The sequence below is a fragment of the Papilio xuthus genome, unplaced genomic scaffold (assembly GCF_000836235.2).
Source record: "Papilio xuthus unplaced genomic scaffold, Pxut_1.1 DF825017.1, whole genome shotgun sequence".
Classification (NCBI taxonomy): Eukaryota; Metazoa; Arthropoda; class Insecta; order Lepidoptera; family Papilionidae; genus Papilio; species Papilio xuthus.
Window position 1 is genome coordinate 4,919,555 of NW_013533632.1, and position 27,951 is coordinate 4,947,505.

Below are 27,951 nucleotides of genomic sequence, written 5' to 3' on the forward strand. Positions count from 1 at the left end.
AGTCAATCTAAATTTATACTGTAAGGGAGTGGTATAAGGAAAAACACTTATAAAACTAAAGATAACAAAACTGATGCGATATAAAGTCGATGGTAATATAAAACTTAGTCGTACCAAAAACACTTATGGATTATATGGATTTGATTTTATAGTCACTAATTACATATATATGTCAAAAAAATCGGCCAAGTGTGAGTCGTACTTGCACATCGAGGTTTTCATACAAAACTGTAGTTGTATAAAATTTACGGTTTTCGCAAGTTATCATTAATATTCATCTGTGCTATAAACGTTTCATACCACGATTCTGAGTTTACTGGAAATACTCTGTAAGTTTTAATTGAAATACGAGTGTCGAAAATTTGCGCAATAAATCTAAATGCGCTTTGCCGAGGTACATAAAATAAGGTATGATTTCAAAATGTAAACATAACAATAAATACATAAATGTAAAATATTATAATAAATGATAAAAATTTTATTTATAAAATAGAAAACTTTTCGAAACCGTTTCTATTCACTTAAACTATTTTTAATTTCTGTGTTTTTATTATCAAATAGGTGTCGCCGGCGACTCCGTTTTAACACTTAATTAGAGCCTAGGTTTTCTTCCAGACTATGTTTTACAGAGCAAGTAATTCAGCGAGAGCCATACAGCCGTTCTGGGGATATGTTCAAACATCCATCCATCCATATATTGAAACATTCGTATTTATAATATTAGTAACATTAAAAATAGCAAAAAGCTTTAAATTCTCAACTTAGTAGTACAAAGCATTTTTTTACTTGAACAAGATGGTCATAGTTTTATGATATTTGTCAGGTTACTACCGCCCACTTCTAATCATCCAATCACGTACAAGTAATTATTTCACACTTCATTAGAGCCAGGTACTAAGCTTATTCACATCTTATTTGTCTTCGATACATCGCACGTAACGTCTCAAAGTACAATTCTTTATCATTAAAAATACTCCGTCGTTGGTAATAAATCTTACATTGTTATTTTCTTCATATCAGTGTTTACGGGTATGGTCGTTGTTTATTAAAGCTGTTATATGATTAAGTCTGAAGACGCAGTTGCAATTGCGCGGTAAAATATAAGGTACCTAAAGTATTATCTTACGTCGCGTTAATTTAAATATAAGCAATATGAATTATTTTTACGTTACTTGTTGTTTAGCCTGTTAAAAAATTAAGATGTTATCCTTTTGTATAACTTCCTTATCCTTATTTTATATTCAATTACACTTTGAAGTTTTTAATAAGCCATAATAATCATTTTAAAATTGCTTTAGACGTGAGTTGTAACTTTTTTGAGGAAATTAACTATAATATTGACAACAGTTATTGATATTATTTATAAACATAAAGTAAAATAATTGACTTTGAATCTAGTAATTACTATAAAGTTGAAATTAAAGTAACTATAGGTTAAATTATAATTCTATTGTTAACCCTTAATTCGACGAAATTTTTTGTAGCATAAAAATTGTTTTTTTGTTCAGTAGATTTATATTTTTTAGTTGTTCGTCACACTGGACACTATCGAATTAAGGGTTAAAGCTGGCCAAGTGTAAAGATGCATTTACAATAGTTCGTATCTTATTTCTAGTTATACATATAAACAATCTCGGCTCACCTTACAGAACCATATCATTTAGTCTATGTTTGCAAAACAAACAGTCGTCAATACTTTACGCTGATTCAACGACCTAGTGGTCGACTAACATAGTGGTGGGCTATCTAGAATTACTTATCAATAGAGGGACTTCTGTTTGATTTTTTTTTATTAAATTTAAATAGGGTATCAATGATAATATTATTATTGAGGGTCGATAGAATCAATAAAGATATTAATATGTTTATCTCGGAAATATAATGGACATATTGAACGTACATTTTATACTTATTATTTAATTGACACGCTGAAAAATCGGTCAATAGGTTACAGACATTCATAAATAAATGGTCATGCATTCGTACAATGAGGGTATGTAACCCTGAAAAAAAACGTTATGCCTCTTTAAACACTTAAGTCATACAAAAATCCATCTAACTCACCTATCTGTTTGTTCGTTACAGGACTAACTCTCAAACATCCGATTCATTTGTGTATCGTACGCAGTTCGAGTTTGAAAACATGAATCATCAATTAGAATTTTATAATGAATCTAAACAATTTCCAGTTTACTCACTCTTTCCTAATCCATTAACTTCCAAAATAGATGGATGTATTGAAAATCAATTAATAAATCTGCCTCGAAAATTAATTCAAAACGGGAGCAGTCAACCATTATCGAAACTAGCGCCAATCGGAACAGGTCGGCCGTCTTCAAAAAATAATGGATCCAGTCAAATGAATCCAAATGTAAACCCAGTTAAAACATTTGGAACCTCTATACAAACGAAGATCAGTCAAAAATGCTTAACTTCAATCCATGCTGCGTCCGGTCAAAGAAATTCAACATTTTACCCAACCCAGTGGCTTAGGCAATATAGAACTATCGCACATCAGCAATTTTACACTATGACCCCAGGAGAAGCCGAACCCAAGCAACAAAATCAAAATGTCGGAAGTACCATTTGGACCGTACAGCAATTTGATAACAAATATAAGAATATGTGGTCACCTTTACCTGTTGATCGTTTACCTATCGGCAGCCATGGACATAGTCAATTGTTCATGAAGAATCTAGAGCACTGCAATTTAAAGGAAAAAGCTATTCAAGGTTTTAATAAAGATATAAATCAAAATCTTATTATTCCGCAACCATTTCCAGGAGGTAAGTTCTTTAACATTTTCTTAAATGATATTTTTCTATAGCTTAAGTTTTAACAAATATGAAATTTATTCGTGTTGTAACATTCACATTTATAAGTTGGATTTTATCTCTAAAAATACCCCATATCCTAAGATGTAAATAGCGTCATGGTGTTACAATTTGACTGATAGGTTTTAAACCTTCAACATTGTTGATAAACGTGGCAAATAAGACTCCTTTGTGTTAATTTTCCTAAAATTCAGTCTGTTAAATTGTCGAAATGACCAATACGTATAGATTATCAAATTGGATTGAACTAAAACTCTTTTATAAAATTAAAAAAAGGTAGGTCTTTGATATTTTAAGGACGTAACACAATTTGTGGCAGCTATTATATATAATTACTTTGAAAGTCTAGTAGTAACTTGGAGTATTTTCCGAATGCGTATAAATAACAAAGTCGATTATAATGATAATGTTCTTGTTGTTGATTTTCATATTTTTGTGTTCAAGTTCAATGATAACGCGACATTACTACATTCTAGATAGGCTACCCTCTTACTAACACTTGGTATTATACTAACTTGACACGTTTGCAGCATAGCTGTTATACATCAAAGGTTCGTTATACAGAGGTGTCCCAATTATTACACTTTGTAGTATGTTTTTTATAAGCAGCAATAAACCGCTTTTATTCGGTTTACATTAATAAAATGTGGGTTATTTTAGTGAATGACATGATGGCAATACCAAAGCCAGTAATAAGCGGTTTCCCAAGACAAACAATAGGTGGTTGGCAAGATCAAGCAATTCAAGGTCTGGTACGGCAAAATTGTGATGGACAGCAAGATGGAGCCACAAAGAAAAGCGGTGACAACGATTATAATGGCAAGAAGCAAATGGTGTCTGCTAAGCAACTGATCTTAAAAACTGAGTAAGTATTCAAATAAATAATTACAACAACCTTTTTTTATTTAGCAAAAGATTGTGCTATTTAACGAGAAAATGTAGGTAATGAACAGTCATGCACATGACCTACGTGAAAGTCTGCGATAGTGTGGTTTTCAAAAATCTGCAGGAAAAAGTTTTTGTGAAAAAAGGATGAAATTAAGTTGAAATACAGAGGATTGATGGGTCAACTCAGTTTGAAGCAAGTTTATCACTAGTATCTATTTCATACTAATTTTTCTGTCTTGCTGTATTGCGTTTTGTATAAACATACGAATATACAAAACGCAATTAGAAATATACACAAGTAAACTTACACCAAATTCTATATGTCGTTGTAACAGAGAACCTGAAGTCAGCGCTGGTAACAAAAATACGCCAAACCACAAAACAAGACCTTATGTGATCTACAATAGTAAGTATGTGCATCGTCGTACCAAGAACAAGTCTTAATTTTAAAGGTACATTTACAGAAGACATATTACAGTCATATATTGTCAACTTTTTTCGAATTATTGACAAAACAATGGTAAAAAAATACAAAAAAAATGTTTTTTTTACTCTTATTACAACTAATTTAAAAGTTTTTATAAAACACTTTAATAATATAATATAATATATACTATTATTTTTTAACTACCAGACAAAATATCTTAAAAAATAGTCATTATTTTTTTCCTAAACGATTACTTATAAAGTTAATAAAAAAATTAATTTAAAAAACTGTAAAAAGATGGACACAATACTTTTTACAAAAAAAAGAACTACGAGTCATTTTATTAATTGAAATGGTTAAGCCGATCGGGGTGAACTAAGTGGGAGTAGGTAAATTTCATTGTGGTTTTTTATAAATAGAATGAGCGGAAATTCAAATTAAAACCATTTTATTTATGTGTGGCCTGCCCTTACGCAAACCGATAGTTATTATTGCAAACAACCGACCAATAATTAATGATAAGTCAATATAATATGATCAATAAAAACACAAAACGTTATTTTTTTGGTAATTAAAATATAACCTTGCATAATACTGCATTTAAGCTCAAAATAGATTTAAGGTAATTACGAAAACAAATTTAAAAAGCTAAAATACACCTATAAATAATTGTATAAAATATGCTTAAAAAACAACATTTTATATAAGTTGTAAGTAATATTTTAAGGATGTATAATTGGTATAATTTTTTTAAAAACTTTGTATATTTTTCTTTGTATTACATTCCTTACGCTACGACGCCGCTACGAAATAATGCTTGTGAGACGATTAGATTTAAACGTAACATGAAAATAAAGAATGTTGAAATGAAAAAAATTAGTTATGACAAGAAAGAAAAAAGTTTGTTATTTTGTATGTCGAATTTATAAGTACAAAAATATTAACTAATTAATAATTTAAAATTGTATTTGCATTATATAAGTGAATTCAATTATTACAACAGTGACTTTTTTTGATTAATGGAAATGTCTAATGAGTAAGTTTCCGTTTTCATTCATAGATAAAAGATGCAAACTGTTAATAAAACTGATTTATATGATATCTTAATTATATGTAACCACTCTATCCCTTTCCTATTCGCTTCCAAGCAATATAACTCTGAATAACTTGAACGACGCGGAAAACTTCAATGTGTCATAGACTAAATTTTTAGCGAAGTTCATTTTGCATATTACAAAATAATCTACCGTAATATAATAAAATTTCATGAATAGTTATAACATCAGAATAGAATAAAAGAAATTGAATTAAAATGCTTATTTTATAAATATGAACCCAAGTATTAGAGAAGTTATTTTCAAAGGAAAAACAGCAACACTATAGGGAAATTTTATTGTAAAAATGTGAAGAATAGTCTAAAATAGTGTGAAAATGAGGTAAAGAGACTTCACATAAAGATTTTGAGATATGGTTTAATTATAATAGGATTGTTACAAAATTTTAAACAATGATTTATAAGTAAATATTCGTATTAACAACATTGCTACTGCTACGAAACATTGTGTCATACCTCAAGTTAATTTTGAAAAAACAAGAGAATTAAATGTTTTTATAGAGATTTTTCAGCAGTGAAAACAAAAAGAAAACAAGAAGGTGTGAGATTTTTCCAAAACCACTTCAATAGTGCTTTAGTATACTAACACGCACATTTCAGTTGCGGCGACACCTTATCTTTCAAACATTGTATTAAAATGTGTACAAAATTAAAATTCTCTTAAAATACTTACCAATTTTCATCCATTATTTTAATCTTTATTTTTAATCCTAAAAGTATTTGTAACCAGAAATGTGTTTACCAAAGATTTAAATTATTTTTCAGTTTCTAAACTTGCAACATTGTACGCGCGTATCGATTTTTAAATGCATTACCAACTACAAGCAATAAAAAAATATCACCAAATAACGCCTTGTATAAATCTCATCATATTAGGATGGTTACCAAATTCATCAAATTATAATTTTCAATAAGTATAAACCTAATATTATAATTCAGAGAAGGCATACGCTACATTGGTCTGTTTTAAAAAAAAAAAGGCGGTCTGCCACAAATCAATGTAGGAGCAGTACGCATGCGCGCCGGGTATAAGGGGTTCTCAAATAGTATCTAGTACTTAGGCGCCCTAAAACGTGACCTGGTCAATACCTGGGAGCAGTTCGGTATTGCCTGTTGACATTTACAGTCGTTTCAGTCGCTGGCTTATATCGGTGCGCCCATGTAATTTATTCAGATATCCCCTTGTTGGTATCAAACAACTGCGGTGCGATATTTTGCAGTGATTCGTGCAAAATATTTTGCGGACGGAAAAGTGAATTAAAGGACTCTTAGAGAGGCAGCCTTCGCGAGCCAACATAATGGGTGGTAAGTTATTTTCCTACAATTCGTATTAAGTCCTCTATTTTAACATATTTCAACTATTATTTGCTTATTTTAACTTAGTAAAACTAGAAATGTATGTATTAATAGAAAATGTTACTAACAATAAGCTATCCTGATGTTATAGAACAATTATGAAATACATATGCTAAGTGTATCGGAATACGTTCTTACTGTTCCCGGGGACTTGATTCGAATACGGGGATGTCATTTTTATTCTTTCTCTTATGTAATTTTATACTTGCATTACCGACGCATATGGATTGAAAATTTCAAAAAAAGGTATAATTATTTTTTATGTTTCCGTTAAAACCATATTCCCAGCCCGTTTTGACGAATTTTAACCTATATATACGAGACATAGATGCTTCAGCATAATTTTCTGGAAACTGGAACAAATCAATACGCACTAGATGTCGGCAGGCTCAATACGCCGCCGCTTGCAACAAAGGAGTTGACGGTGCAATTGCAGCCTGTACCTAGCTAAAGGAACAAAGTTTAACTATTTTTTTATCATAATGGCATTGTATAAACAATTTTAACATATTACAAGATGGCGGTACAATTACGATGTAACTTGACATTATCTTTTATTTAATTTTTATCTTGTAAGGTTATGGAGAAGAAACCAACTGCGCGGCTACTTGAAAGATAAGTTTAAAAAAATTGCCTTCAATAATCCATCCATAAGATTGGCACGTATAAAAACAGAAGTATGTAAATCCAATATAAAGGCGATTTGCTTGAAAAAGGATTCAACGTGAGATATGGGCAAGCGTTGCACCGCCCATAAATAATGCACAACATAAGAGCCACAAGTGTGTTGGTGGCTTTGTAAAGAAAAATAACACCATTTTACAAAATCATGACTAATGACATTTAATTTGTAAAACAAGAACAACGTATCGTTCCACAAAGCTCTAGAAGAAAAAAAAATGGTCCGCGATTACCATACGGTCAAACATCAAGGTTATTTGCGTACGATTTGTCTTTTTTTATTGTTTTTCCGTAGATGTACTGAGTCGCAGGAATAGATTTTCACTTGTACCGGAATTAACTTTAAAATTTCAACATCCTGATGTTTTTTGGATAAACTTAATGCGATGTAAAGTTTTAGCAATTAACGAGTTTAAAGGACTTCTGAAACTTGTGCAATAATAATCCATCGTGGATTCTACTGCAAATTAGTATGAAAAGATTACTACATTCCGGTTTGAAGAGTGTCCGTAATGAAATAACTGAGCGATGGAGAGGAGAGGTATAAACTATCAGGGGACGAGAACGCTCCTTTATATAGTTGCTGTTGACACCATTTAGCGTTCTTATTGCTTTGTTTTGCAATTTATAGAGCATTGAATGAAACTAAAACGTAAAAGTTCACGAATAAAATATAAAATAATTAAAACAACAAAAAAATAATAAAAAATAATTTTGGATTCGAATCCCGCCCGCCATTCTACTATTGTCGTCGGCAATATCGTAGCCTAGAGTCTAGAGCTTAGTTGCAATGGTTACAAAAACATGTTTCTAGGAGTTTCCTTTGCCGAAACACCTGTACAAAACTATTTATATCTATCATGAGAGATGACGCTATGTTTTGTTTCGAGAACAAAAATTGAAGTGCAGTATACGCGACTTGTTTACAATTTCAGTAATAAATGCGCATTATTAAATAAAATCAGAACCCCTCTCAGCCCAAGACAGCTATAAAGCAATATTAGTAGTTGGTGTACATTTGTTTGTTATCGAGGCGCGCGCATACCCGTACCCGCTCCCGGCGCAGCAGTTGCATTCGCGGAAGAGCACGACGCAGCGCTCGACGCTTTTTAATTGAGAATATAAATTTATCGATCCTTTTATTTGTTCAAGTATGTAATCATTCTTATCGTTTAAAGTGTTATTATTTTAAAATAGTGCAAATATATTGATATATTTCAATTTGAAAGTATTGATGCCGACCGGGACCTGCACATTTTTTATTAAACCATAAGCTAAGAGTATTAAAGTTAAATTTCGTTGCAGACCGCGGCAGGATGTACAGCGAGCGAAATAATAGTCGCAGCAACAGCCGAAACCGTCGCATGTCGGGTTCCAATGGCTCGATGGACCGGGATCGCAATGGCTACAACTACAACCGCGTCCGAAGACCCGTACCTCTGCGCCCCGTCAACTCAGTGAATGAAGTCCGCTACTACGAGGATCCAATGGCAAGCTTCTACCCGGTTCGACCGCCCATGGATCGCCCAGTCTACTACAACGGTACGTACTTATAAAAGTTGATGTCATATGAATACATTACCTTTACGTGCGACAACTGCGCACAATGTGGGGTTTAAATGGCAACGTAGTGATACAAAACGGGCGTAAACAAAACATACTTTAATATCCACATCACAGCAGTGTGACCTCCAAATGTTACAGACAGCCTTGATCTTAACGAAGATGTTGTTGGGCTATTTTTGTTTATTCATGTTAGCGGTCACATTTGTTTCAATTAAACATTTTTCCGTCATGTTAAAATACTTTAAATGTTTTAAATATGTGTGTATAGTAAGTAAGTACGAATAATGATAATGTTTAAGGCGTAGCTATATTTTCTGCTGTATTGATTTTTTCTTATACCTAGAACGCATTTCAATATACAAGTACTTAGGTATAGTCTAGTCTGAGCTCGCGCCCGGCCGATCAATTGATTTATATATACGCGATGTACCAAACAAGCTGCGCTTCTCCACGCTTGCGCGTTGCGCTTCCAGGTCCCGGAGCGTCCTGCTTCTACGTCCTAGACCTACTTTTATACCTAGAGCAATTTAATATTCTAGCGCGTGCGTTACAACCTACTTCCAACTTGTCAATAAATTGCAACAACATGGCGCTAGACTTAGGACTTATCCTTTGAAAGCTTTTATGATTCATATTTAATAAATCTTATTAATATTATAAATGCGACAGTTTAGATGGATAGATGGATGGATGGACGTTTGTTTGATCGTATCTCCGGAACGGTTCAATGGAAGAATACATATTAAGTTCTTATTTATAAAAATAATAAACATTACGATCTTCTCTTTCAAGTTATCTTTGGTTAAGAATAATTTCAAGAGATTCTTTGAAAATAATTTGCAAAGGGGCAGATTAAAAATTAGATACCATGAATTTGTATTGATTTTAAAAGTCGTGTTGAATTAAAATCTGTCCGCAAATCCGCTTTTGTTATAATATCAATCTAATATCATAAATGCAAATATTTAGATGGATGGATGTTTGTTAGAAGGTATTTCCAGAACGGATATATGGATCTTAATGAAATTTGGCACAGATGTATGATACAGCCTGGAAGAACACATAGGCTACTAATTAAGTTTTTTTAATTCCCTGCCGTTGGAGTCGCGAGCAATGACTATTTATTAAATAATTTTGACTGTTTTTTTTATTCTGCTCGTACGAAGTTGCAGATGAAAATTAAAAATTAGAATATTTAATGGCTAAATATACTACGTGCGCTTTGACTGTACAAGGCTTTGAATCTCAGTTACTTATTATTGTGTGATAGTTAACAAACAAATCAGGTTTAATAATTATAATAATCGTAAACCATTTTTTTTAAAACAACGCTAGTATTTGAACTTTAGGTCATAGGAATCTTTAGTCGTTGCGGATTTAAAAGATACACAATTTGGAATACAAATTGTTCAACCTAATATCATTTTCAATTTTTCTAAAGTCTTGTAACTTAGCGTTTTAAAACATATTCGTGCTGAGAACCATATTATTAGAATAATTCTGCCAAAGAGCTGATACAGCGTTAGCAGAAGCGCCTACCGAGGACCTTGTAAAAAAGTATCGGATAACATTCCTGTGAATTCCTAAAGCTTACTCGACAGCGACGGCGTTACATTAATATCGTCGTGGTTCGAAAAATAACACCCAATTAAATTAAGACTTACGGCGAAACAGTAAGCTCTATAAATTGCTTGTTTCTTTAAAAAAATTACAGCTTATTTTCACAATGCATTTTAATATGAATTGTGAAATAAAATATTTGTTGCAGGTCAAAACAACATGCCTGGTCTGGGGATGGATGAATACCCTGAGTTTGATATTCGCCCTCAAGGAGCATACGGAGGGCAACCGAGAGGGGGTGGTGTGTTCGGAGGTGAATACGGGGCACGAGGCGCATATGCCGCTGGAGCTGTATACGGAGGACCCGGTGCATACGCCGCTGGAGGTGCTTATGCCTCGGGAGGTGCATATGCAGCAGGAGGGGCGTACGCTGCCGGAGGAGCGTACGCTGCAAATGGTGCTTATGGCGCAGGAGTATACGGCGCAGGAGGCGCTTATGCCGCCGGAGGTGCATACGGCGTGGGTGGCGCGTACGGCGCGGGTGGCGCGTACGGCGCTGGAGGAGCCTACGGCGCGGGTGGGGCGTACGGCGCGGGTGGTGCGTACGGCGCGGGTGGCGCTTACGGCGTGGGAGGCTCGGGTGGCGCATACGGCGCGGGAGGCGCGGGTGGCGCATACGGCGCGGGAGGCGCGGGTGGCGCATACGGCGCGGGAAATGCATACGGCGCCGGAAGTTCTTGCTGCTTAGAAGGCGCATGCGGCGCTGGGGCTTTATACAGTAGCCAATGTGCATGCAGCGGCATAATAGTATGTGGTGAAGAACCTGCATGCCGTGTAGGAGCTCCATGCGTTTCCGGAGATGAATATGCTTATGGAGCAGCATATGGCGCCGGCGCTGCGGGCCCGGAAGGCGCTGCAGGTCCGGAAGGCGCCGCAAATGGGGAAGACGCTGCTTGCGCTGAAGGCGCTGGATACGCTGGGGCAGCTGCATACGCTGAGGAAGCTGCATGCGCGCAAGAAGCCGTTTACGCGGACGACGCTGCTAAAGAAGATACTGCGGAGGCAGCAGGAGCTGGCACTGAAGAAGAGGGAGCTGTGGGAGGCGTAGATGCAGGAGCTGGAGCTGGAGCTGAAGAAGAGGGCGCTGTGGGCGGCGTAGCTGCAGGAATTGATGCTGAAGAAGAGGGCGCCGTGGGCGGCGTAGCTGCAGGAATTGGAGCTGAAAAGGCGGGTGCTGCGGGCGGAGGTTTTCCTGGAGCTGAGCGAATGGCTAGAGCGTAAGCACCTATGTTGCAATGAATTAGCAGTCATTAATTTTAACTTTTATATTTATGTCTGTCTGTCACTTGTTTCAGACCCTACTACGAAGGCTACTATGCTCGTCAGGTCTTCTTCCCCGCAAACGTTTACGGCGTAATTGCTCTCTTGCCGCCACCTCAACGCTATTGCGTCAGATGTCACGCACCATTGGTATATTATATATACAAATAGATAAAATATTATATACATTAAATTGAAGTCGCAATGTTTACTTACATATGTTTTTGAACTTTGTTTACGAAATAATTTGAATTTTTTTCAGGGTCACATGAACGTACACGTGAACATTTGCGGAGCGTGCAACGTCCCGAGGCACCGCAGTGGCAATCCGTTGCGCAACTACCAGCCTCCCCAGTACCGTCAGAACCCGCCGCGCGATAACAACGAACCATCTCCCCCTGAACACTAGTAACTAATATTATAATCAACTACTCCTTTATACATTTAAATTGCTTTTTGCTCTATTGATGTGTTATTTTTTTTTTCATAGCAATATTGCGTTGGGCGATCTGGTGATTCCGCCTCTCGACCAAGAGTACCATCCCCCAAGATATTATCAGAACCGCGTCAGTGAGTATAAAAAATTTACAAATTTTAACATAAATAGAAATCCTGGAGTAAGAATATTTATATAAATGTAATAATTTAGATAAGCAGTAATAAGAACAAAATAATCGAGATTGTTATGTGGTGTTGTTACAGTCGTGTATGGGGAGCCTTGCTTCTGCCCGCTGCCGAACTTGATGATGGACTTCGGCCTCGACTACGAGATGCCGCCGCCGGACGTGATGCTGCGCCGCTGCATCCACAACGTGCTCTCCGCCGTCTGCAACACCTGCGTCCCCGGATGCTTCATTCGTCCTTACTAAATATCCAAATTCAATTCACAAAAAATATTGATGTTGTAAAATAAATGTTGGTAAAATTAATCGATATCCAAGATATGATTAAATTTTATTAGATGTAAGCATGCTTAATAAAAATCAAATATATATTGAAGTAAACTAAATGTTTACTTGGTATAATAATCAATATACTATAATAAAGATTATAATATCTTCCTAGTATACTATCCATACTACTTACTATATTATGATTGCTTCTAAATGTTGTATCTAGCTTTTAAGTTTTATTCAATTAATAAAAGCGTCAGTGTTAAATTAATGTTTTATTTACAAAATCCTTCATGTTATTAGTATGAGATAATAGAAATAAGTTTTACCATTGGATTATGGTTTATTTAACCCAGAATATAGCCGTGGAAATACCATTTCCATCTGAAGCATTAGACAATAGTGTGTCTTTTTAAAATAGATTAGTTTGACAACTGACGTATATAAAATATCGAATTAATTTTGTATGAGCATTAATGTTGTACTTCTTGGACGGTTGTCATAGAGTCGGACTGTACACGCATTACAGGCAACTATGAACTATTGAGAATCGGTCCTGTAATAATATTAATCGAACATAAATAAATACTACTTACTGATGTATATTTTATTACTTTTTGAATTTATTACAGATATTTGGCTACGTCTCGCGCAATTAACTAAAAAAACATTGAAAACAGTTCTATTTGTTCCCCAACATCTCAATTTTTGGTTTGAGATTTAATTTTTCTACATTGTTTTGAAGAATAAAGTTGGCATAAAAAGAAATTTTATTTATGTTGAGAATCAAAACAATTATCAATAGATTTTCGATTGCAAGTTCTACGAGAACAAGCATCGAAAATCGTAAATTTTTATAGCCGATTTTAATCAACCCTTGCCTAGTGTATTGTCAAATGAGTTGACAAACTAATCTATCTTAACACTATAAGTATAAATAAAGTGAGTCAATGAAGGTTTTTATCTGGATACTTGCCTATATGTAAATGTTGTGTAACTTATTACCTTAATTATCATAGAACACACCCAAATTTTTATAAATAAAACATTATGTTGTCTATACACATAGCTGTCGCCAGTGACTCCGTCCGCGTGGAATAAAAAAATGAATTAGCCTAATTGTTCGTCCAGACTGTTCTACATCTAAGTCAAATTTAAGCGATATCAATGCAACCGTTCTGGAGATACCTTCTAACAAAGTTCGATCCATCCATCCAAACATTCGAATTTATAATAATAGTCCTGCAGATAAACTCGCAGTTAATTTAGAAGATAAAAGCATTAGACGAAAAATTTACTTTTAATTACCACATGTAATCGATTTCTTCCCGGTGAGAAGTTAATTCTATCATAAGGAAACTACAAAATGTGATCAGCTTAGATATTTGCTGAGGTCTTGCGAATGCTACTACTGGGATTCGAATTGAAAGAGTTCGTCGTGTTGTATCTAAAAATCCCAATGGATTTTGATTCGGCGAAATTCAGGTACTCTTACCTCAAGGCAATATAAAACGGTGACGATGGCTCATAAATCTGTACTATAGATACTGTAGATCCGCTGAACACAAAAATAGGTTTGCTTCGGAGTCTACCTTTTACCCACGACATCACTTAAGTCGTATTTTGCTCATTTACGCAATTTCATATTTATCACTGTGTAGTAAAACGCTAGTATAAAATGTTTCACATTAGCCAAGTCTAATTCGCTCGTTACTTTCCAGTATAATAATGCTGAGAACTTTGTGAATTTAACATTACATCACCATGTTAAAATGTAGAATGTGATCTTTTAACATATTTACGTGTTATCTTTGAATTTTCCATTTAACATCCCTGTATAACGTTAAATATGACGATGATGATGACATTGATATTAAAAATGCGTGTGTGTAAATGTTATGTGTAACCATTTCTTTAAGTTACTCTTTAAAATTACTAAATTATAGGTGGGCCATTTTAATAGGTCACATTTGACACGTTATCAAAGTCCAACAACATAACCTTTTAACGGCGGGTATAAAATATTTTTATTAGTATTAGTAGTATTATTAGTAAAACTTACTCCAGTTTGGTCAAATCATCCACAAGACACTCAGAGAAAGAGTACCAATAGCTTGAAACCTCTTTCGTCAAAATCGGTTCGGTCTGCGGTCACATCATAAAATTGATATGCATACAAACTCACATACTTAAAAACATACATACATACCCATGTAAAACATTATCATCCTGAATCAATCGGGTAAAAAGGAAATTAAACACACACTATTGTTTACAAAAAAATTAAACAATAAACAAGTTTACTTTACATCAAAATTACATTTGGAGGTAAATTAATTTAACTTAAATTAACCTTATGAACTAATTTAATTGCTAAGCGTTGAGGGACGATAAAATAGAACTTATTGAGGTATACAAAGTAACCTAATGTATGTATCTCTTATAGTTTATTTATTAAAGTACAAAATTTCAAGACTAGCGTAAATATTTACCTACGTATACAAAAGAAAAACAAAACACATAATAGAAAAAAATTACAACGATTACAAGAAAAATTTTCTAAACGCCTAAAATATCGTTTCAAAAGTTCTTAAAAGACCAATGTCACTTTAGATAAAGTCTTTCAAATTAATTTAGAAAATATATCTACACTGTTACTTAAAAACGTGTTTAACCCTTTAAACGCTGGTGGAGGATATTATGGAAGTCAAAGTGGTTATAAGTCTAACTATAAATATCACTACTACTTTCGGTATATGTTTACAATTTATTGGTCAATAACTCATTTCGCATCATTGTTTTTAATAAGTTTTTATTTCACTTGAAATGTATTTGTTCGCGGAATCTTGCAATTCAATTTTGCATATCAGATACATTCAAAAACACATTTAAATATGCGGCGCATAACGAACCAAGGACGGTGTGCTAAAGTCATTTTAACCATTCAATGGTGCTTTTGGTATGATAACTTTATCAAATAGTGGTTCCAAAAGTTAAAGTTGTGTTTATACCGTTGAAACTTAATGCTTAAATGTTATTTTCTTATTCTACCGCAAATTTAACACATATGTCAAATAAAAACACGTTTCTACTTTTACTATATTTATTACTATATGTTTTGCCAAATTAGAGCAAAAACATCATTCGCAAATGCTTTTTAATAACAGAGCCATCCATCGGCGGTAACAAGAACTACTTATCGATTAGTTTGTTTGATGCAAAGAATCTAATCGAAAGTAATGAAACATTGCGTAATGAAAGAATAACTGGAAACTTCAGCACTCCAGATACACACCTAATTGTAGACCTCCCGTCATCGATTTTTTTAGCTTGGGATCCACAATAAGCGAATTATTGAAAAAAAAACGAGAACATTTTTTTAACTTAAGTCTTAAGTTGGGTGAAGATCATTTTCTTCTGACAATAGACCGAGATATATATGTATTTGCAGTTAGGAACGAACCTTAAAAGTTGAAAAGGCACCTTAAGACCATATAAAAAACAGTAAAAACCACAAAAATAAATAAAAAATAGCCTGTCCCGATAAGGAACAGCAGTCATGTTACAAGATACTTAAAACACGAAAATTCGATGAGGGAAGGTCAAAATCCTTGGGATTTAGGCAATTACAAGTAAAGGACAGGAAAAGGAACAGGATTTGATAGAGAATTGGAGGGCCAAGGAAACAAAACATTGATTTTCAGTAGCACGTACGATGTATTGACGATATTTATAACACACCTATTATTTTAAAGAAAAGGGAACCGCTTTTATTTATTGTTATTATTTTTATAGAATACAGGTACAAAGGAAAATTTAGTGAAACAAAAAAAAACTTATATCCAAATTTGAAATAAAAGGAATGAATATCCAGAGACTTATTGGATGAAAAAATCAACTCAATATCAAGAAATAAAGCCAACTCAGAGGAACTATAATTTATATGCAGTAGAACGCATCCGTGATGTGTATGCAAACTCACACAAGTAATTCACTTCGTATTGCACTGACACGGAGCACATTACTTCTACGCTAAGTTCAGGAGTACCAACACCATTCTAAGACAAGTTAACCAAATGACCTGACTATCCTGTGCAACACTGGCTGCCCCACTAGGCAGCTTTTAAACTAGTGTATAAATGAACGTATCTACTAATCAAATAAACATATTAAGTATTTACAGTGTGTATGTTACAATAAGGAAGATAATAGTAGTGGAATGCGACTGTGCCTAAATTTTTAGGGATTTTCGAGTCCCTTGTATATTTTAGTGAAATAATAATTATTTTAGGAAATAATTATAATACAAAAATGATATTTGGTTCGCACAGATCTGATACATAATAAATTTGGCTAATTTTATTACAACTAACATTATTAATACCTATATCTAAGTGTTCATTAAAATGTTATACACAGTAAAAAATATACATTTTATGAATTATATTATGTACATGAAATATCAATAAAACCATTTCATTACAATTATAAAATAATAATATATGTAAAATAATTAAAAAATTATATGTTTGATTTTTGATGTTATATAATATTGCTTTTTTTTAAACACTTTTAATTTTAATACTTTAATTTAGAACACGACGTGGTTGCTTGTTATGCAAAGTACAATTAGTCCAGTATTTTTCATATTTGGGCTTCATGTTATACAACTTGACTTGAAAATAACATTTTATATCTACTTTCAAACGTTTCCAGTGCTAAGTAACTTTTCAGCTGCTAGCATATTCACATAAGAAGTCTCGAAAGGACAAAGCGTTTAGGGGTTCGTTAACAAAGACCGAGGCGTAGAGCGTCAGACGGGACGGGACGGCACGGCACGGATTGGAGCCGACCAAATAATTTCGCATAGACTGACTAGAAGAGCAGTGTTTAAAGGGGATCCACTCGGAGCCGGACGGATCCACGCGAATTACAATTGTTCTTTATAAAAAAGACGTGAAATGTAAAATTAAATCCTTATACAATCGTATAAAGTTCTATTTTATTTGAGATAAAAATTTGCTCTCCTCTGCGCCCTAGTCATTGTGAACGAACCCTTCTGCTGAAGCTTTTTGCGCAGCGACGCAGAACATAACATTTACAATTGAACGTGAAGGGGTGGTCTGTGCACACCTCTGCGCATACTTTCTTCAACCCGCAGTGACACTTATATATGAAGACAAGCGTTTACAGCTAACTATGATCTGCCATAAAGTTTGAATCTTTTAATACTTGTACTTATTATAATGAGAACTAGATATGTGAATTTTAAAAGATATGCGTCATTAATACTAGAGCGAGTTTTAATGATATTAAATATTAGGCATTATGAAAAATGTATTACACTTTTTGGCAGTGTTAATTATTATAAAAAGCCATGATTTTTATCACTTAAAGGCATTTTTTTTACCTATCATCAACCTACATTCTACAAACAAAGCGGACAAAAACCGTCCTACAAGCTATCGTCTGATTTAATGATGAATGTAAGAATTAAACCACAACATGGTATCATATATAAATCTACAAAATGACTTACAAAACTCTTACAGTTATAGGTAATTAACCACTTTTCGTATTAATATAAGGCGGATAAAAGGTAGAATTGTATCTACTGTATCAAAAATTCGGCACCCAGTGTAAATTAACACATAATGTAAGTCATCGAATGTTGTCAAGCTGTTTTGGATGACTATCCATGAGTTTCAACTGTCGAAACACCGATACAAAAACATATTATCTCTATTATTTTAAAGTAAATGAAAGGGACAACGATATATTTAACTACAGATGATTCGACAGTGAAAAGTAATGATATGATTACAATAGGCGCTAAATTTGTACTTCTAAAGGCCTTTTATATAAAACTTAAGTGCTAACTTTGTGCGTTTATACGTTTTAACGAACAATACCATTGCAAATTTTAACCGTCACTGTTCTTAATATTAAAATCTTAATAATACTTCAACTTAAATTGTGATTGCCTTAGAATAACAATTCGCAATTCACTTGGAATGTTGAATTCTATTTCATCATAATAAATCCATCCTGGTGATAATCATTATACAACACACACACATTTTACTATAGGAATATAAAAGAGAGTACACGTTAGGTGTTACATTATGAATTAAGCCCATATCAATGTGTTCAAAGCTCGCATTTAATTATAATTAATTTAGCAACTACATAATTGATATTTTGTCATTTCAACCAACAGTTAAACAAGGATTAAATATGCAAAAACGATCGCAATTGTGTAATGACTCGCTGTTATTTAAGGTTCAAGAGTATTGCCTGATTTTAAAAGGAATGTAAACACTCTTTGCTCATCCGATTAAATTCCAAATGTAACGCCTAACATGTACCTTCTACAAACATATGTTATCTTGCAAGTGGAAAGCAATGATTATTTTATTACAAATATTATATTAATGATAAGATTATTACAACACATTGAAGGGCAATAAGTTTTGTGCTATCACAATACATTCTGTAACCAGTTTCATAGTTAACACGGATCTAAATGTTCTACTAATAAATTGTAAGGCTATTTTTGTAAGCAGATATAAAGTAATGATTTTGAATGAGATCATGGATGACATACAGGGTGAACCAAAAGGTTACGTACATAGGAAGGGGGATGATAGGGGTGGTCACAAGGGTCACCAGAAAAATAAAATAAAAATTCTCCTCTGGGTATTAAAAAAAAATAAATGGCATTTTTTAAAAAGTTGAAAATTTTACACCTTCTGGGGCAATTTTGTAACCGATGACCTACAAATATTGCTATATTTAAAAAATGAATTTCTTTTTCAATATGAAATAAAAAACAATACAACTAACAAAGATTTCAAAGTAAATTAATATTAAGAAAATAAAAATTAAGTTTTTAAAAAATGCCATTAATTTTTTTAATACCCAGAGGGAAATTTTTATTTTATTTTTCTGGTGACCCTTGTGACCACCCCTATCATCCCCCTTCCCATGTACGTAACCTTTTGGGGCACTCTGTATATGATCTTTTATTTTTACAATATGTTTTTGCAATACTAAGATGTAAAATGTTAATTTCAATACTCATATTTTGTTAGATATATTCATTGGAATTTATAACAGGAATTGAATTTTTCCAATTGAATATTTGTTAATTACTATTATAATTTGGATTTTAATATACAGACAGATCTGTTTGAAGTCGACTGTTCAATTTTTTACAAACATCGAGTGCAATACATAAATTAAACCTTATTAACAAATATTAAAGTAAACAAAATCAATATTATTTCACAATTAAACATTTTGATATACTTCAGGTCGAATATCATAATTTTATAATAATTAAGATATTAATGGAATGTATTCAATTACCAAATGTTTGTATTAAGTGTTTGGTCACATTCCAAGTTAATTATAAAAATCTATATTAATACTGCACAATACGTTTAAAGGCACCAAATTTTATGGAATACTAACAATCTTAAATTTAACTTAAAATACAAACAAATCCACAGTACCATGTTACTATCAAAATTTTTTTTATGAATTCGAATCATATTATTTGCCACTTTTAAGCTAAGCTTCTTAATCATTAATATTTCAACAATCAGTTAAAAATACTGACATTACAGATTATAAATTATTTTTTCTTATTTTGGTACGTGTTGCAGTCATAACTATTAATGGGATATTTGGCTAAACTGGAACTAAAGTGGCATTTGATACAAAATAAACATTTACTGATAACAAGCAAAACGCGTTTGAAGACATTATGTACTTATGAATTTATGTTATATTGATATTAAACATTTGTAAGGTAGTTAAATAGATAGAATAAATAGATATAGCCCGGATTGATTTATCATATTCATAATAAAAGATGCTAATAGACGGATTTAGCCAAAAATGTTACATAAATCACTTAAGTTCCAGATTAGCCATTTATCTTAATATCTAGACATTATTAGGAACAATATATAATAGTTAACACCCAATTTAAAACATACAATTTACCACAACCAAAAAAAAAAGAATATGTAAAGTGTTTCAGCTACTGTGTGTTGAAGTTAAAAACAAAAAATAATTCATTTTTTTGTTGAATAACATATGATTCTGATAGTTAAATCTACAATCCCAGTTAATTTTGTTTATTTTAATACCTTTAATCAAATTGGCTTTTTGTTATGCCAAGGTATTATGATAAGTCACCAAATGTATGTTATTATCGTAACATAAACAAAAACAGTATAATTTTTACATATTAATAAAAAATAAATATAAATATATGAATAATAGTTTTAAATTAATTTATACAAATACTAAACATATTTTAAACTCAAACTGTACAATGCAAAATATTACAAAGCAAACTATATTTCTAATAACAGCACACTTGAGCAAAATTAAAAAAAAAATCATAATCATAATTAATCCATAAATACATTTCATTAAAATTTTATAAAGATTAACTACTAGGTCCCAATAATTGGAATATAAAATTAAATCTAATACTATGACAACAAAACTACTCTCTTTTGGGTATATTATATTACACTTTGGTCTAGCATACTAAATTATTCCTTTGGGTAACTGCTGCTTAAGATTCAGGACAGCCTGAAATTGATAATAATTTGTTTATAAATATAATACTAAATACATATAGCTTAGGCTAAGCATAAACGGTCCGGTTTGTAGCCGTGTCCGGATGTGGCGGCTGCACAGTTGTTAATTTTCAAAACTCAGGAAACGGTAGATTTATCCCGTCCGCAGCACCGGATGTCGCCAGGAAGCTTCACCTGTCGAATGCCGGGAGACTTGCGCCAATTGACAGTCAACTAAAGTCGCGCCGCCCGCACCAGCCGCCCCCAAGCTACGGCGCCACCGCCGCATCCGGCTGGGGTTAAAACCGCATCGTGTGTGCTCGGCCTTAGTGAAAAAATATATATAAATAGCAATGTATAATACGAACCTCTGCTATTGATGCTGACTTTCAACAATAAACATAATTGATTGATGTTGATTACTGTCAGTGTGTATAGGCACTGACCGTAGGCACTCAATCTGATGTGATGACCAATCCTTCTTCTGACAATAAGTCGAACAGTAAGGCGTTCGCCTACACAATGAACACTCTGCTGATGCTTCACGGTTACAATTCGCGCACTGTAAACGCACAATAAAACCAAAGCTGTAGACTTTAATATAAATGTGTTCTGGTGTAACACTCTGCCTTTAAACTAATAACTGAATGAAAGATGAATCTAAACTTTTAGAAAGATCAGACAACTTACCTTTTTAGACACGGTGTCTTCAACGTTATGGAGAGTCACCTGTTCAACGTCAACCTCAGCTTCTACACCTGCTGATAAAATTGCGGATGTTCTCTCTTGTTCCAATCTCTCCAATTGTCTAGTACTAATGATTCTAACATCATCTACACACTGTTTTAATTCATTTGCAACCCTGACTAGCGACTGACCAATATCTTCTAAACGTTTAAGAACTGAACTCAAATCAGGCAAACCTGTAGGTGTAAAAAAAAAAATCTTTAATAATTGATAAAGTAAAACTACAAAGAAATTAATTTTGTGTATGTATAAAATTAAAATGCAACAATTTCGTTCGATTTCGTCTGTTACTATCAAAGACAATATTAATTTACGATGTATTTTCCATGTTAACAAATGTGAATAACAATTTTATATGTTTAATGTTCGTTACATATTGAGCAAAGACAAAATCACATTGGATATAATTAATCTTTACTCATGTACGCGTCAAAGTATGCATGTATGGAAATCTGATATGACGAACTGCAAATTTGTGGATTGTTGCATTTAATTTTAAAATAAATAAAAATATAAATGATAAATAATATAAAACACGGTAAGCTGCTATTTCAAAGAAACTACCATCCGCTATGAGATTGTCAGCGCCAAAACAAAAACGTAAGATTTCTACTACAGCCTATTTAATCGCAAACATAAAGTGGTACAGCGACATCTACAGAAACACACATAAAATGAACACATTGAAATTGTTTACAGAAGCAGATAAAAGCAGGACTTTCTAAACTAATTTGTTGGCAAATAGAAAAACGTTGCAAATCAATTAATCAGAAAAACATTTAGAGCGTCAAAATAAAAAATTAAAAAAAAAACAAAATAAAAAAACCGCCTAGGAAGATAGATTTATAAATATTAACCAGATATTATATTATAGTCTTCTGGTTTTCCATTGTAGCTTTTATTTTTAATTTTTCGCGAAGCTGTTTGTAATGATTGGTTAGCCGCTTGATCGCGAAGGATGTCGTTTCTTGCCGGTAAATCTGCCAGCAAACAAAAACGTATATATATGACTGAAATTAATTGACTTATTAATTATTATATGTGATACGAACGATTCCTTTAAACGTAAGGTTCATTCATTTACGTCAAACTTGCTTCAGTAAAAATGTGCTTCTGCAAATACAATATTTTGTATAACCACATATTAACTTATACGCCATTTGATGATTTAAATGTCAGCATCTTTAGTCTATACCTTTAGTGAAGATGGTGTAGGAATGATTTGAAATCTTAAGTAAGCCTGATGGAAAAGGTGTTAACACCTCGAGTAAGACTTGAACTAAGTGATTCTCAACCTTTTTTCTTGCGATAGAACTTTAAAGATTTGAAATTCATCACACAATGAAGTTTAATAGTTGTTTATTCACCAACAAAACACTGTTGTGATTAGTTTTGTGGGAAAATTGAAAATCACTTGATTTACTTAAGTAGCCCAGAACTAGGTAACTGTTTACACAAATTTACTTCTTTTATTTTAAAATGTCACAAAGGCTAGCATTCATAACAATAAACTGGTTATTCAATACACATTTAATTGCTATTTAAGAAATGGCATGGCATTTGCGCACCACCAGTTTAAACTGGTGTATATAAGTACACATTCGCATTGCCAATACATGTTTGTAGTCAGTGCGAACAGACATGGTAACAATTATTGAGCTATTTATAAAAAGAATGTTTACATTTGTCGGCAGTGCTAAGGCTAGCAAAAACACATGTTTGAAGCTTGTTAAACGATGTGTTTAGAAAGTCAACATTTTGAATGTTTATATCATGTATGCGAGTGCATTATTTTTAAACTTATGTAGACATAATAATGAAATAAATGGCAAAGCGATCCCTTATCCTTTAACACATGTTAAAACAACACTAAAGTTTCGATGGTTTACTTCATAAAGATCTGTTATCAAACAACTTCGCTCTGCTTTTATAACCTAATATTCTCGAGTACCAAAATTGAAAAACATATCCGCTTTGGATAAAATACATCATTTATTGGTCTTTATTACTGAGCTACAATGTAAATTATCTTGCAAGTGTAATACTTACAAGATAGTTTACAATAATGATCGCATGGCGTTACTGGCATAGAAGGCGCTGCTGCAGCACAGCAGGATTTTTGCCATAGCAGTCGCGCGGAGGCATAGAACAGTTTCGACATGGCATGGCGTGCCTTAGCATGCCACTACGTGTCAGTAGGTTAAGATAAGTGTTGCCTTAACTTGGCTTGGCTTGTCTTTGGCTTTCGCTTTGGCAGAACGGGCTTGGCAAGGCATTGCGTTACATCTTACTAATATTATAAAGGTGTAAGTCTAGATGCAATGGCTTAACGGATCTTTATGAAATTTGGCACAGATGTTGAAAATAATCTACTTATTAAGATTCCGAGCGGACGGAGTCGCGTGCTACAGCTAGTAAGATATAATGTATAAATGAAACAGTGTTTTATTCTAACGTTTATATCAACTGTCATAAGACATGTATGAAATAAAATAATTATTACTATCTATCTAATAGTGCTAGGTAATACTATCTAACAATACAATGTAAAGGTAACATGATATTTTTAGATACTCATACTGAGTATGCTCAGCATTGTTTTTATAGATAACTTCCTGTTATATCATAAGATTTCTAAATTCATTCGCCTAGCCAGGTGTACACAAAAATAAAGAAAAAATGACTGCAACACTTATTTTTATATCTCACTTGCGCTAAGCTCAATACTTTGTAGAATAAGTTAAGTAATAGTATTTATTACAATTAACATAAAGGTTGTAAACCAGCGATTTACTTCATACTCTGTTACTTTTACTCTTCAAGCTGATAGACTGATTTTAGAATGTACATTACTAAGTGCATAAACACAAACATAACATAGAGAAAGTCTCTATGTTCTTATTATGACTATTTTCACTGGAGAACTCAAAGATGCACCATCTGTGATATACACCAGATAACCAGATTGCTTTGATGAAAACAATTGATTAAACTGCACATCAGACATAACCCTCAGTGGAACGGCTAATTCAATATTGTATTAATTCCAATATGACACAATTAATTATCTATATTATTGGTTTCCTTAAAAATGTATAAGTTATATTTAAATCTAGCAGTACTATCTAATACAAGAATGTATGAAAATACATCTGGTTTTTTAGTATTCCCAAAAGTAAGTATAGACTATAGATGCGAAGACAATGTTAATGAAAATCAAATTATAAAACTATAATAATTTGATTTTCAATTTGATGTTTATTAATTTTGTTCAGATTAAGTAGATTATTCAAACCATTAATATTTATTATGTATATTCTTTCACCCTGCATATTTATGTTACAAAAGTTGCAAGTAAGTCAGTTCTGTAACACATTAAGTTTTATGAAATAACTGATAATAAAATCGATGTCTTTTTATAAAAGTCTCAGCAATTTAGTTTGTATAAAAAACATTGGGATGGATAGGACTTTAAATCCTCTACTTATGTTCTTTTCAATTCCTTCATTGTTTTAAAGGAATATTTAACCATTTTTTGCTCTAAAAATTATTGGGCCGATTGATTGAGAGTCCATTTTGAATAAAAAGTTCTTTATGCCACCACTATAACATACATATTACTCTAATAACATTTGTTAAAGAAAATGTAATAAAATTTTAAATACTTACTCTTTTCACTATTTAATGTTGGATCAGGCTTTGTTTCAGGATTCTCCATGATATGGTATTCATTACTAGATTCCAAGCCATCTGTTATAGTCTGCCAAGCCTCTTTAGAATGACTGTTGTTGCTTGTCTGATGGATACTGTCCACATCACTCTCTGCAAGAACACTTTCACGCTTTGGCTTTTTCTTCTCTTCTGGTTCTTGATTTCTCCTTTTTCTTTTATATGGAGTGAAAAGACGTACAGGTCCCATTGCTGAAATTCATAAACATAATTTTTATTATTACATCAGTAGACTGTATGACATTTTGTATTACAAAGTGTGGCCTCAAAAGAACAACAATCACTACTCAAACCTATTATTAAAGTAGGCTACAGGCAACATGGATTAAATATATAGCCTGGCATACGCCTCCTACCATATAAGATACTATTATCTTATTGAAACAAATACACAAGAAAACAGTAAAAATGAAATCAGTACTCATTATTGTTCAACTGATTCATTCCAAAGTATTTCAGTTTTGAGGGAAATTGATTCAAAAACAAATATATCAACTAATGAAGAAGCAAATACAAATTAATTAGTACCTGATTGATCATCACAGCAGGCTCCACAGGTGCAACTTGTTGCATGAGGTGCCAAAATACCTTCGTCAATTAAAGCTTGAATACTCCTTCCACCGAACCTTATTGACCTCTTCCAATCTTTACTTGACGCGCGCCCACACATTGCTTCGAATTCACTTGGAGTTAACCACTTCATGCCATATTTGATACATCGCCCGCGTCCTCCAGATCCGAATCTATGTTTATGTAGTTCAGCTGATGTATTTTTGCAGCGCACTGGTAGAACTGGCATCAACGCCGTTTCTGTCCACGTACGAGCATTAGCTGCCCGCGATGGTGGCGTAGAACTAGAACTAGCGTCCTCGTTTGATTGCTCCCTGCCTGACGGCGGTGGCGAATTTTGTATGACAATATGTGTCGCTTTTATATCTTCGGTGACAGGACCGCCAGAAATGAAACCGTTGTCCACACATAACATAGGCTTGAAATGAGGTAGCTGATCCGACGTAATTACGTTAAATGTAGTTCCTGTTATGAGTGTGCCGACTGGCAAAGACACTGGCACAGTAATGACACCATTTGAATCACTAGAAAGGCGAGCAGTCTTGATTTCACTTGCCAAAACAGTACCGCCATCAGTACGATCGGATTCGCGCTCGGTGTCCGTCGCCAGAGGATCGTCTTCGGATACTTCGGTAATGTCCGGCATAACGACGTTGTCCGAAGTCCTATTCTGTGCCATTGCTTTCTTCCGGCCTTCGTGAAAAACCCCCTCTCGTAGGGATCGTATTTTGGACACTGACATGAACAAAAATCACACAAAAATTCCCACAGGCTTTGTCCGACACAATGAAGAAAATGATATGAAAACATTGAAGTACGTAATGGCGGAAAATTCGAATAGCGCATTTAAAAACAAATGCAGTCCTAATTGAAATATAAGTAGAAAAATTGTAACATAATATGTATTTCTATGAAATTGCACGAAAAAAAAATTGGTAATGTTTTATTATTTAAAAATAATTGAATTTTAATATCCAAATATTTTAGGCATCAGAAAAATAGAGCATAGATTAAATTTTAAATGCGATCAAGTTATAATTATATCCATAGACGTAATTATTATGGTCTTGGATCGCTATATACATGGCCAGGCTAGAAGCCGTTTTATTTTGTGCTTATTTGATTTTTGACACCGACTGAGCGGTGCAGGTGGTGAGGTTTCCATCTAGCAGAACTTGTACATTGTATACTAATTTGCAAAAATTATTAATAATTGTAATTAAAACAATTGTATTCTTATGTATAGATTAGTGGTACGGGGTTATCACACATATCTTCTTGGTTTTAGTATTTTCCAACAGAAGGCTTTAAAAATATAAAAACCTTCTACTTAAATAAAATATTTTTTTAAATCAAGAAATATATTTAAATTATAAAAGAACCATTAAACTGTTAACATTGTGTTGTATAGCATGGACTCTCTTCGCTATACCTAATTATAATACCTGTAATAATTATATAATTGTTATTTATGTTTTTATATTTTATCGCTCCCTTTTCTTGCTCTCAAATAAATCTATTTCCTTCTTTGACAAAATTACAAATTTTGTAATTTAAATTTTTAAATCTGATATTAATCGGTTACGCCAGAGACTCTTTTAACTTTATAGGTTTATTTACTTTTATAAGTTTTAATGGTTTATGACCACATTGCTTTTTTCGACTA

General features: G+C 33.0%; 3 protein-coding genes across 7 annotated transcripts; 2 read left to right on the forward strand and 1 right to left on the reverse strand.

The window, feature by feature from the left end:
- The first annotated feature begins 929 nt into the window (after positions 1-929).
- LOC106126195 (uncharacterized) lies at positions 930-4,267 on the forward strand. The gene is made up of 4 exons (XM_013323684.1): positions 930-1,105; positions 2,086-2,786; positions 3,495-3,699; positions 4,058-4,267. The coding sequence occupies exons 2-4, from the start codon at positions 2,144-2,146 to the stop codon at positions 4,164-4,166; spliced, it is 957 nt and encodes a 318-aa protein (XP_013179138.1). The 5' UTR covers positions 930-1,105; positions 2,086-2,143; the 3' UTR covers positions 4,167-4,267.
- Positions 4,268-6,345: 2,078 nt separating this feature from the next.
- On the forward strand, positions 6,346-12,728 carry LOC106126146 (glycine-rich cell wall structural protein 1.8-like). Of its 2 annotated transcripts, none has more exons than XM_013323627.1 (7): positions 6,346-6,568; positions 8,606-8,842; positions 10,635-11,703; positions 11,782-11,896; positions 12,009-12,154; positions 12,237-12,316; positions 12,449-12,728. In XM_013323627.1, the coding sequence occupies exons 1-7, from the start codon at positions 6,562-6,564 to the stop codon at positions 12,613-12,615; spliced, it is 1,821 nt and encodes a 606-aa protein (XP_013179081.1). In that variant the 5' UTR covers positions 6,346-6,561; the 3' UTR covers positions 12,616-12,728. The 2 variants fall into 2 exon arrangements, with proteins under 2 accessions (XP_013179081.1, XP_013179082.1); XM_013323628.1 differs by lacking the exon at positions 6,346-6,568 and adding an exon at positions 8,335-8,451.
- An 8,357-nt stretch (positions 12,729-21,085) lies between these two features.
- On the reverse strand, positions 21,086-27,190 carry Deaf1 (deformed epidermal autoregulatory factor 1). 4 transcript variants are annotated; one of them, XM_013324168.1, is made up of 6 exons: positions 26,244-27,190; positions 25,656-25,907; positions 22,844-22,966; positions 21,930-22,162; positions 21,608-21,801; positions 21,086-21,252 (listed from the first exon to the last, which is right to left on the reverse strand). In XM_013324168.1, the coding sequence occupies exons 1-5, from the start codon at positions 27,025-27,027 to the stop codon at positions 21,613-21,615; spliced, it is 1,581 nt and encodes a 526-aa protein (XP_013179622.1). In that variant the 5' UTR covers positions 27,028-27,190; the 3' UTR covers positions 21,086-21,252; positions 21,608-21,612. The 4 variants fall into 4 exon arrangements, with proteins under 4 accessions (XP_013179622.1, XP_013179623.1, XP_013179620.1 ...); XM_013324166.1 differs by lacking the exon at positions 21,086-21,252 and adding an exon at positions 21,389-21,564 and having other exon boundaries at positions 21,686-21,801; XM_013324169.1 differs by lacking the exon at positions 21,608-21,801 and having other exon boundaries at positions 21,086-21,564.
- Between the last annotated feature and the right edge of the window lie 761 nt (positions 27,191-27,951).

Excerpts from the sequence above, each read along its gene's own strand:
- LOC106126195 (XM_013323684.1), top strand. The coding sequence starts at position 2,144 with ATGAATCATCAATTAGAATTTTATAATGAATCTAAACAATTTCCAGTT. Across the intron at positions 2,787-3,494 it reads TCCGCAACCATTTCCAGGAG|TGAATGACATGATGGCAATA; the intron begins GTAAGTTCTTTA and ends GGGTTATTTTAG. Across the intron at positions 3,700-4,057 it reads CAACTGATCTTAAAAACTGA|AGAACCTGAAGTCAGCGCTG; the intron begins GTAAGTATTCAA and ends TCGTTGTAACAG.
- LOC106126146 (XM_013323627.1), top strand. Across the intron at positions 8,843-10,634 it reads TCGCCCAGTCTACTACAACG|GTCAAAACAACATGCCTGGT; the intron begins GTACGTACTTAT and ends TATTTGTTGCAG. Across the intron at positions 11,897-12,008 it reads TCAGATGTCACGCACCATTG|GGTCACATGAACGTACACGT; the intron begins GTATATTATATA and ends AATTTTTTTCAG.
- Deaf1 (XM_013324166.1), bottom strand. The coding sequence starts at position 27,027 with ATGTCAGTGTCCAAAATACGATCCCTACGAGAGGGGGTTTTTCACGAA. Across the intron at positions 25,908-26,243 it reads CTGCTGTGATGATCAATCAG|CAATGGGACCTGTACGTCTT; the intron begins GTACTAATTAAT and ends TATGAATTTCAG. Across the intron at positions 22,163-22,843 it reads AGACTATAATATAATATCTG|GTTTGCCTGATTTGAGTTCA; the intron begins GTTAATATTTAT and ends TTACACCTACAG.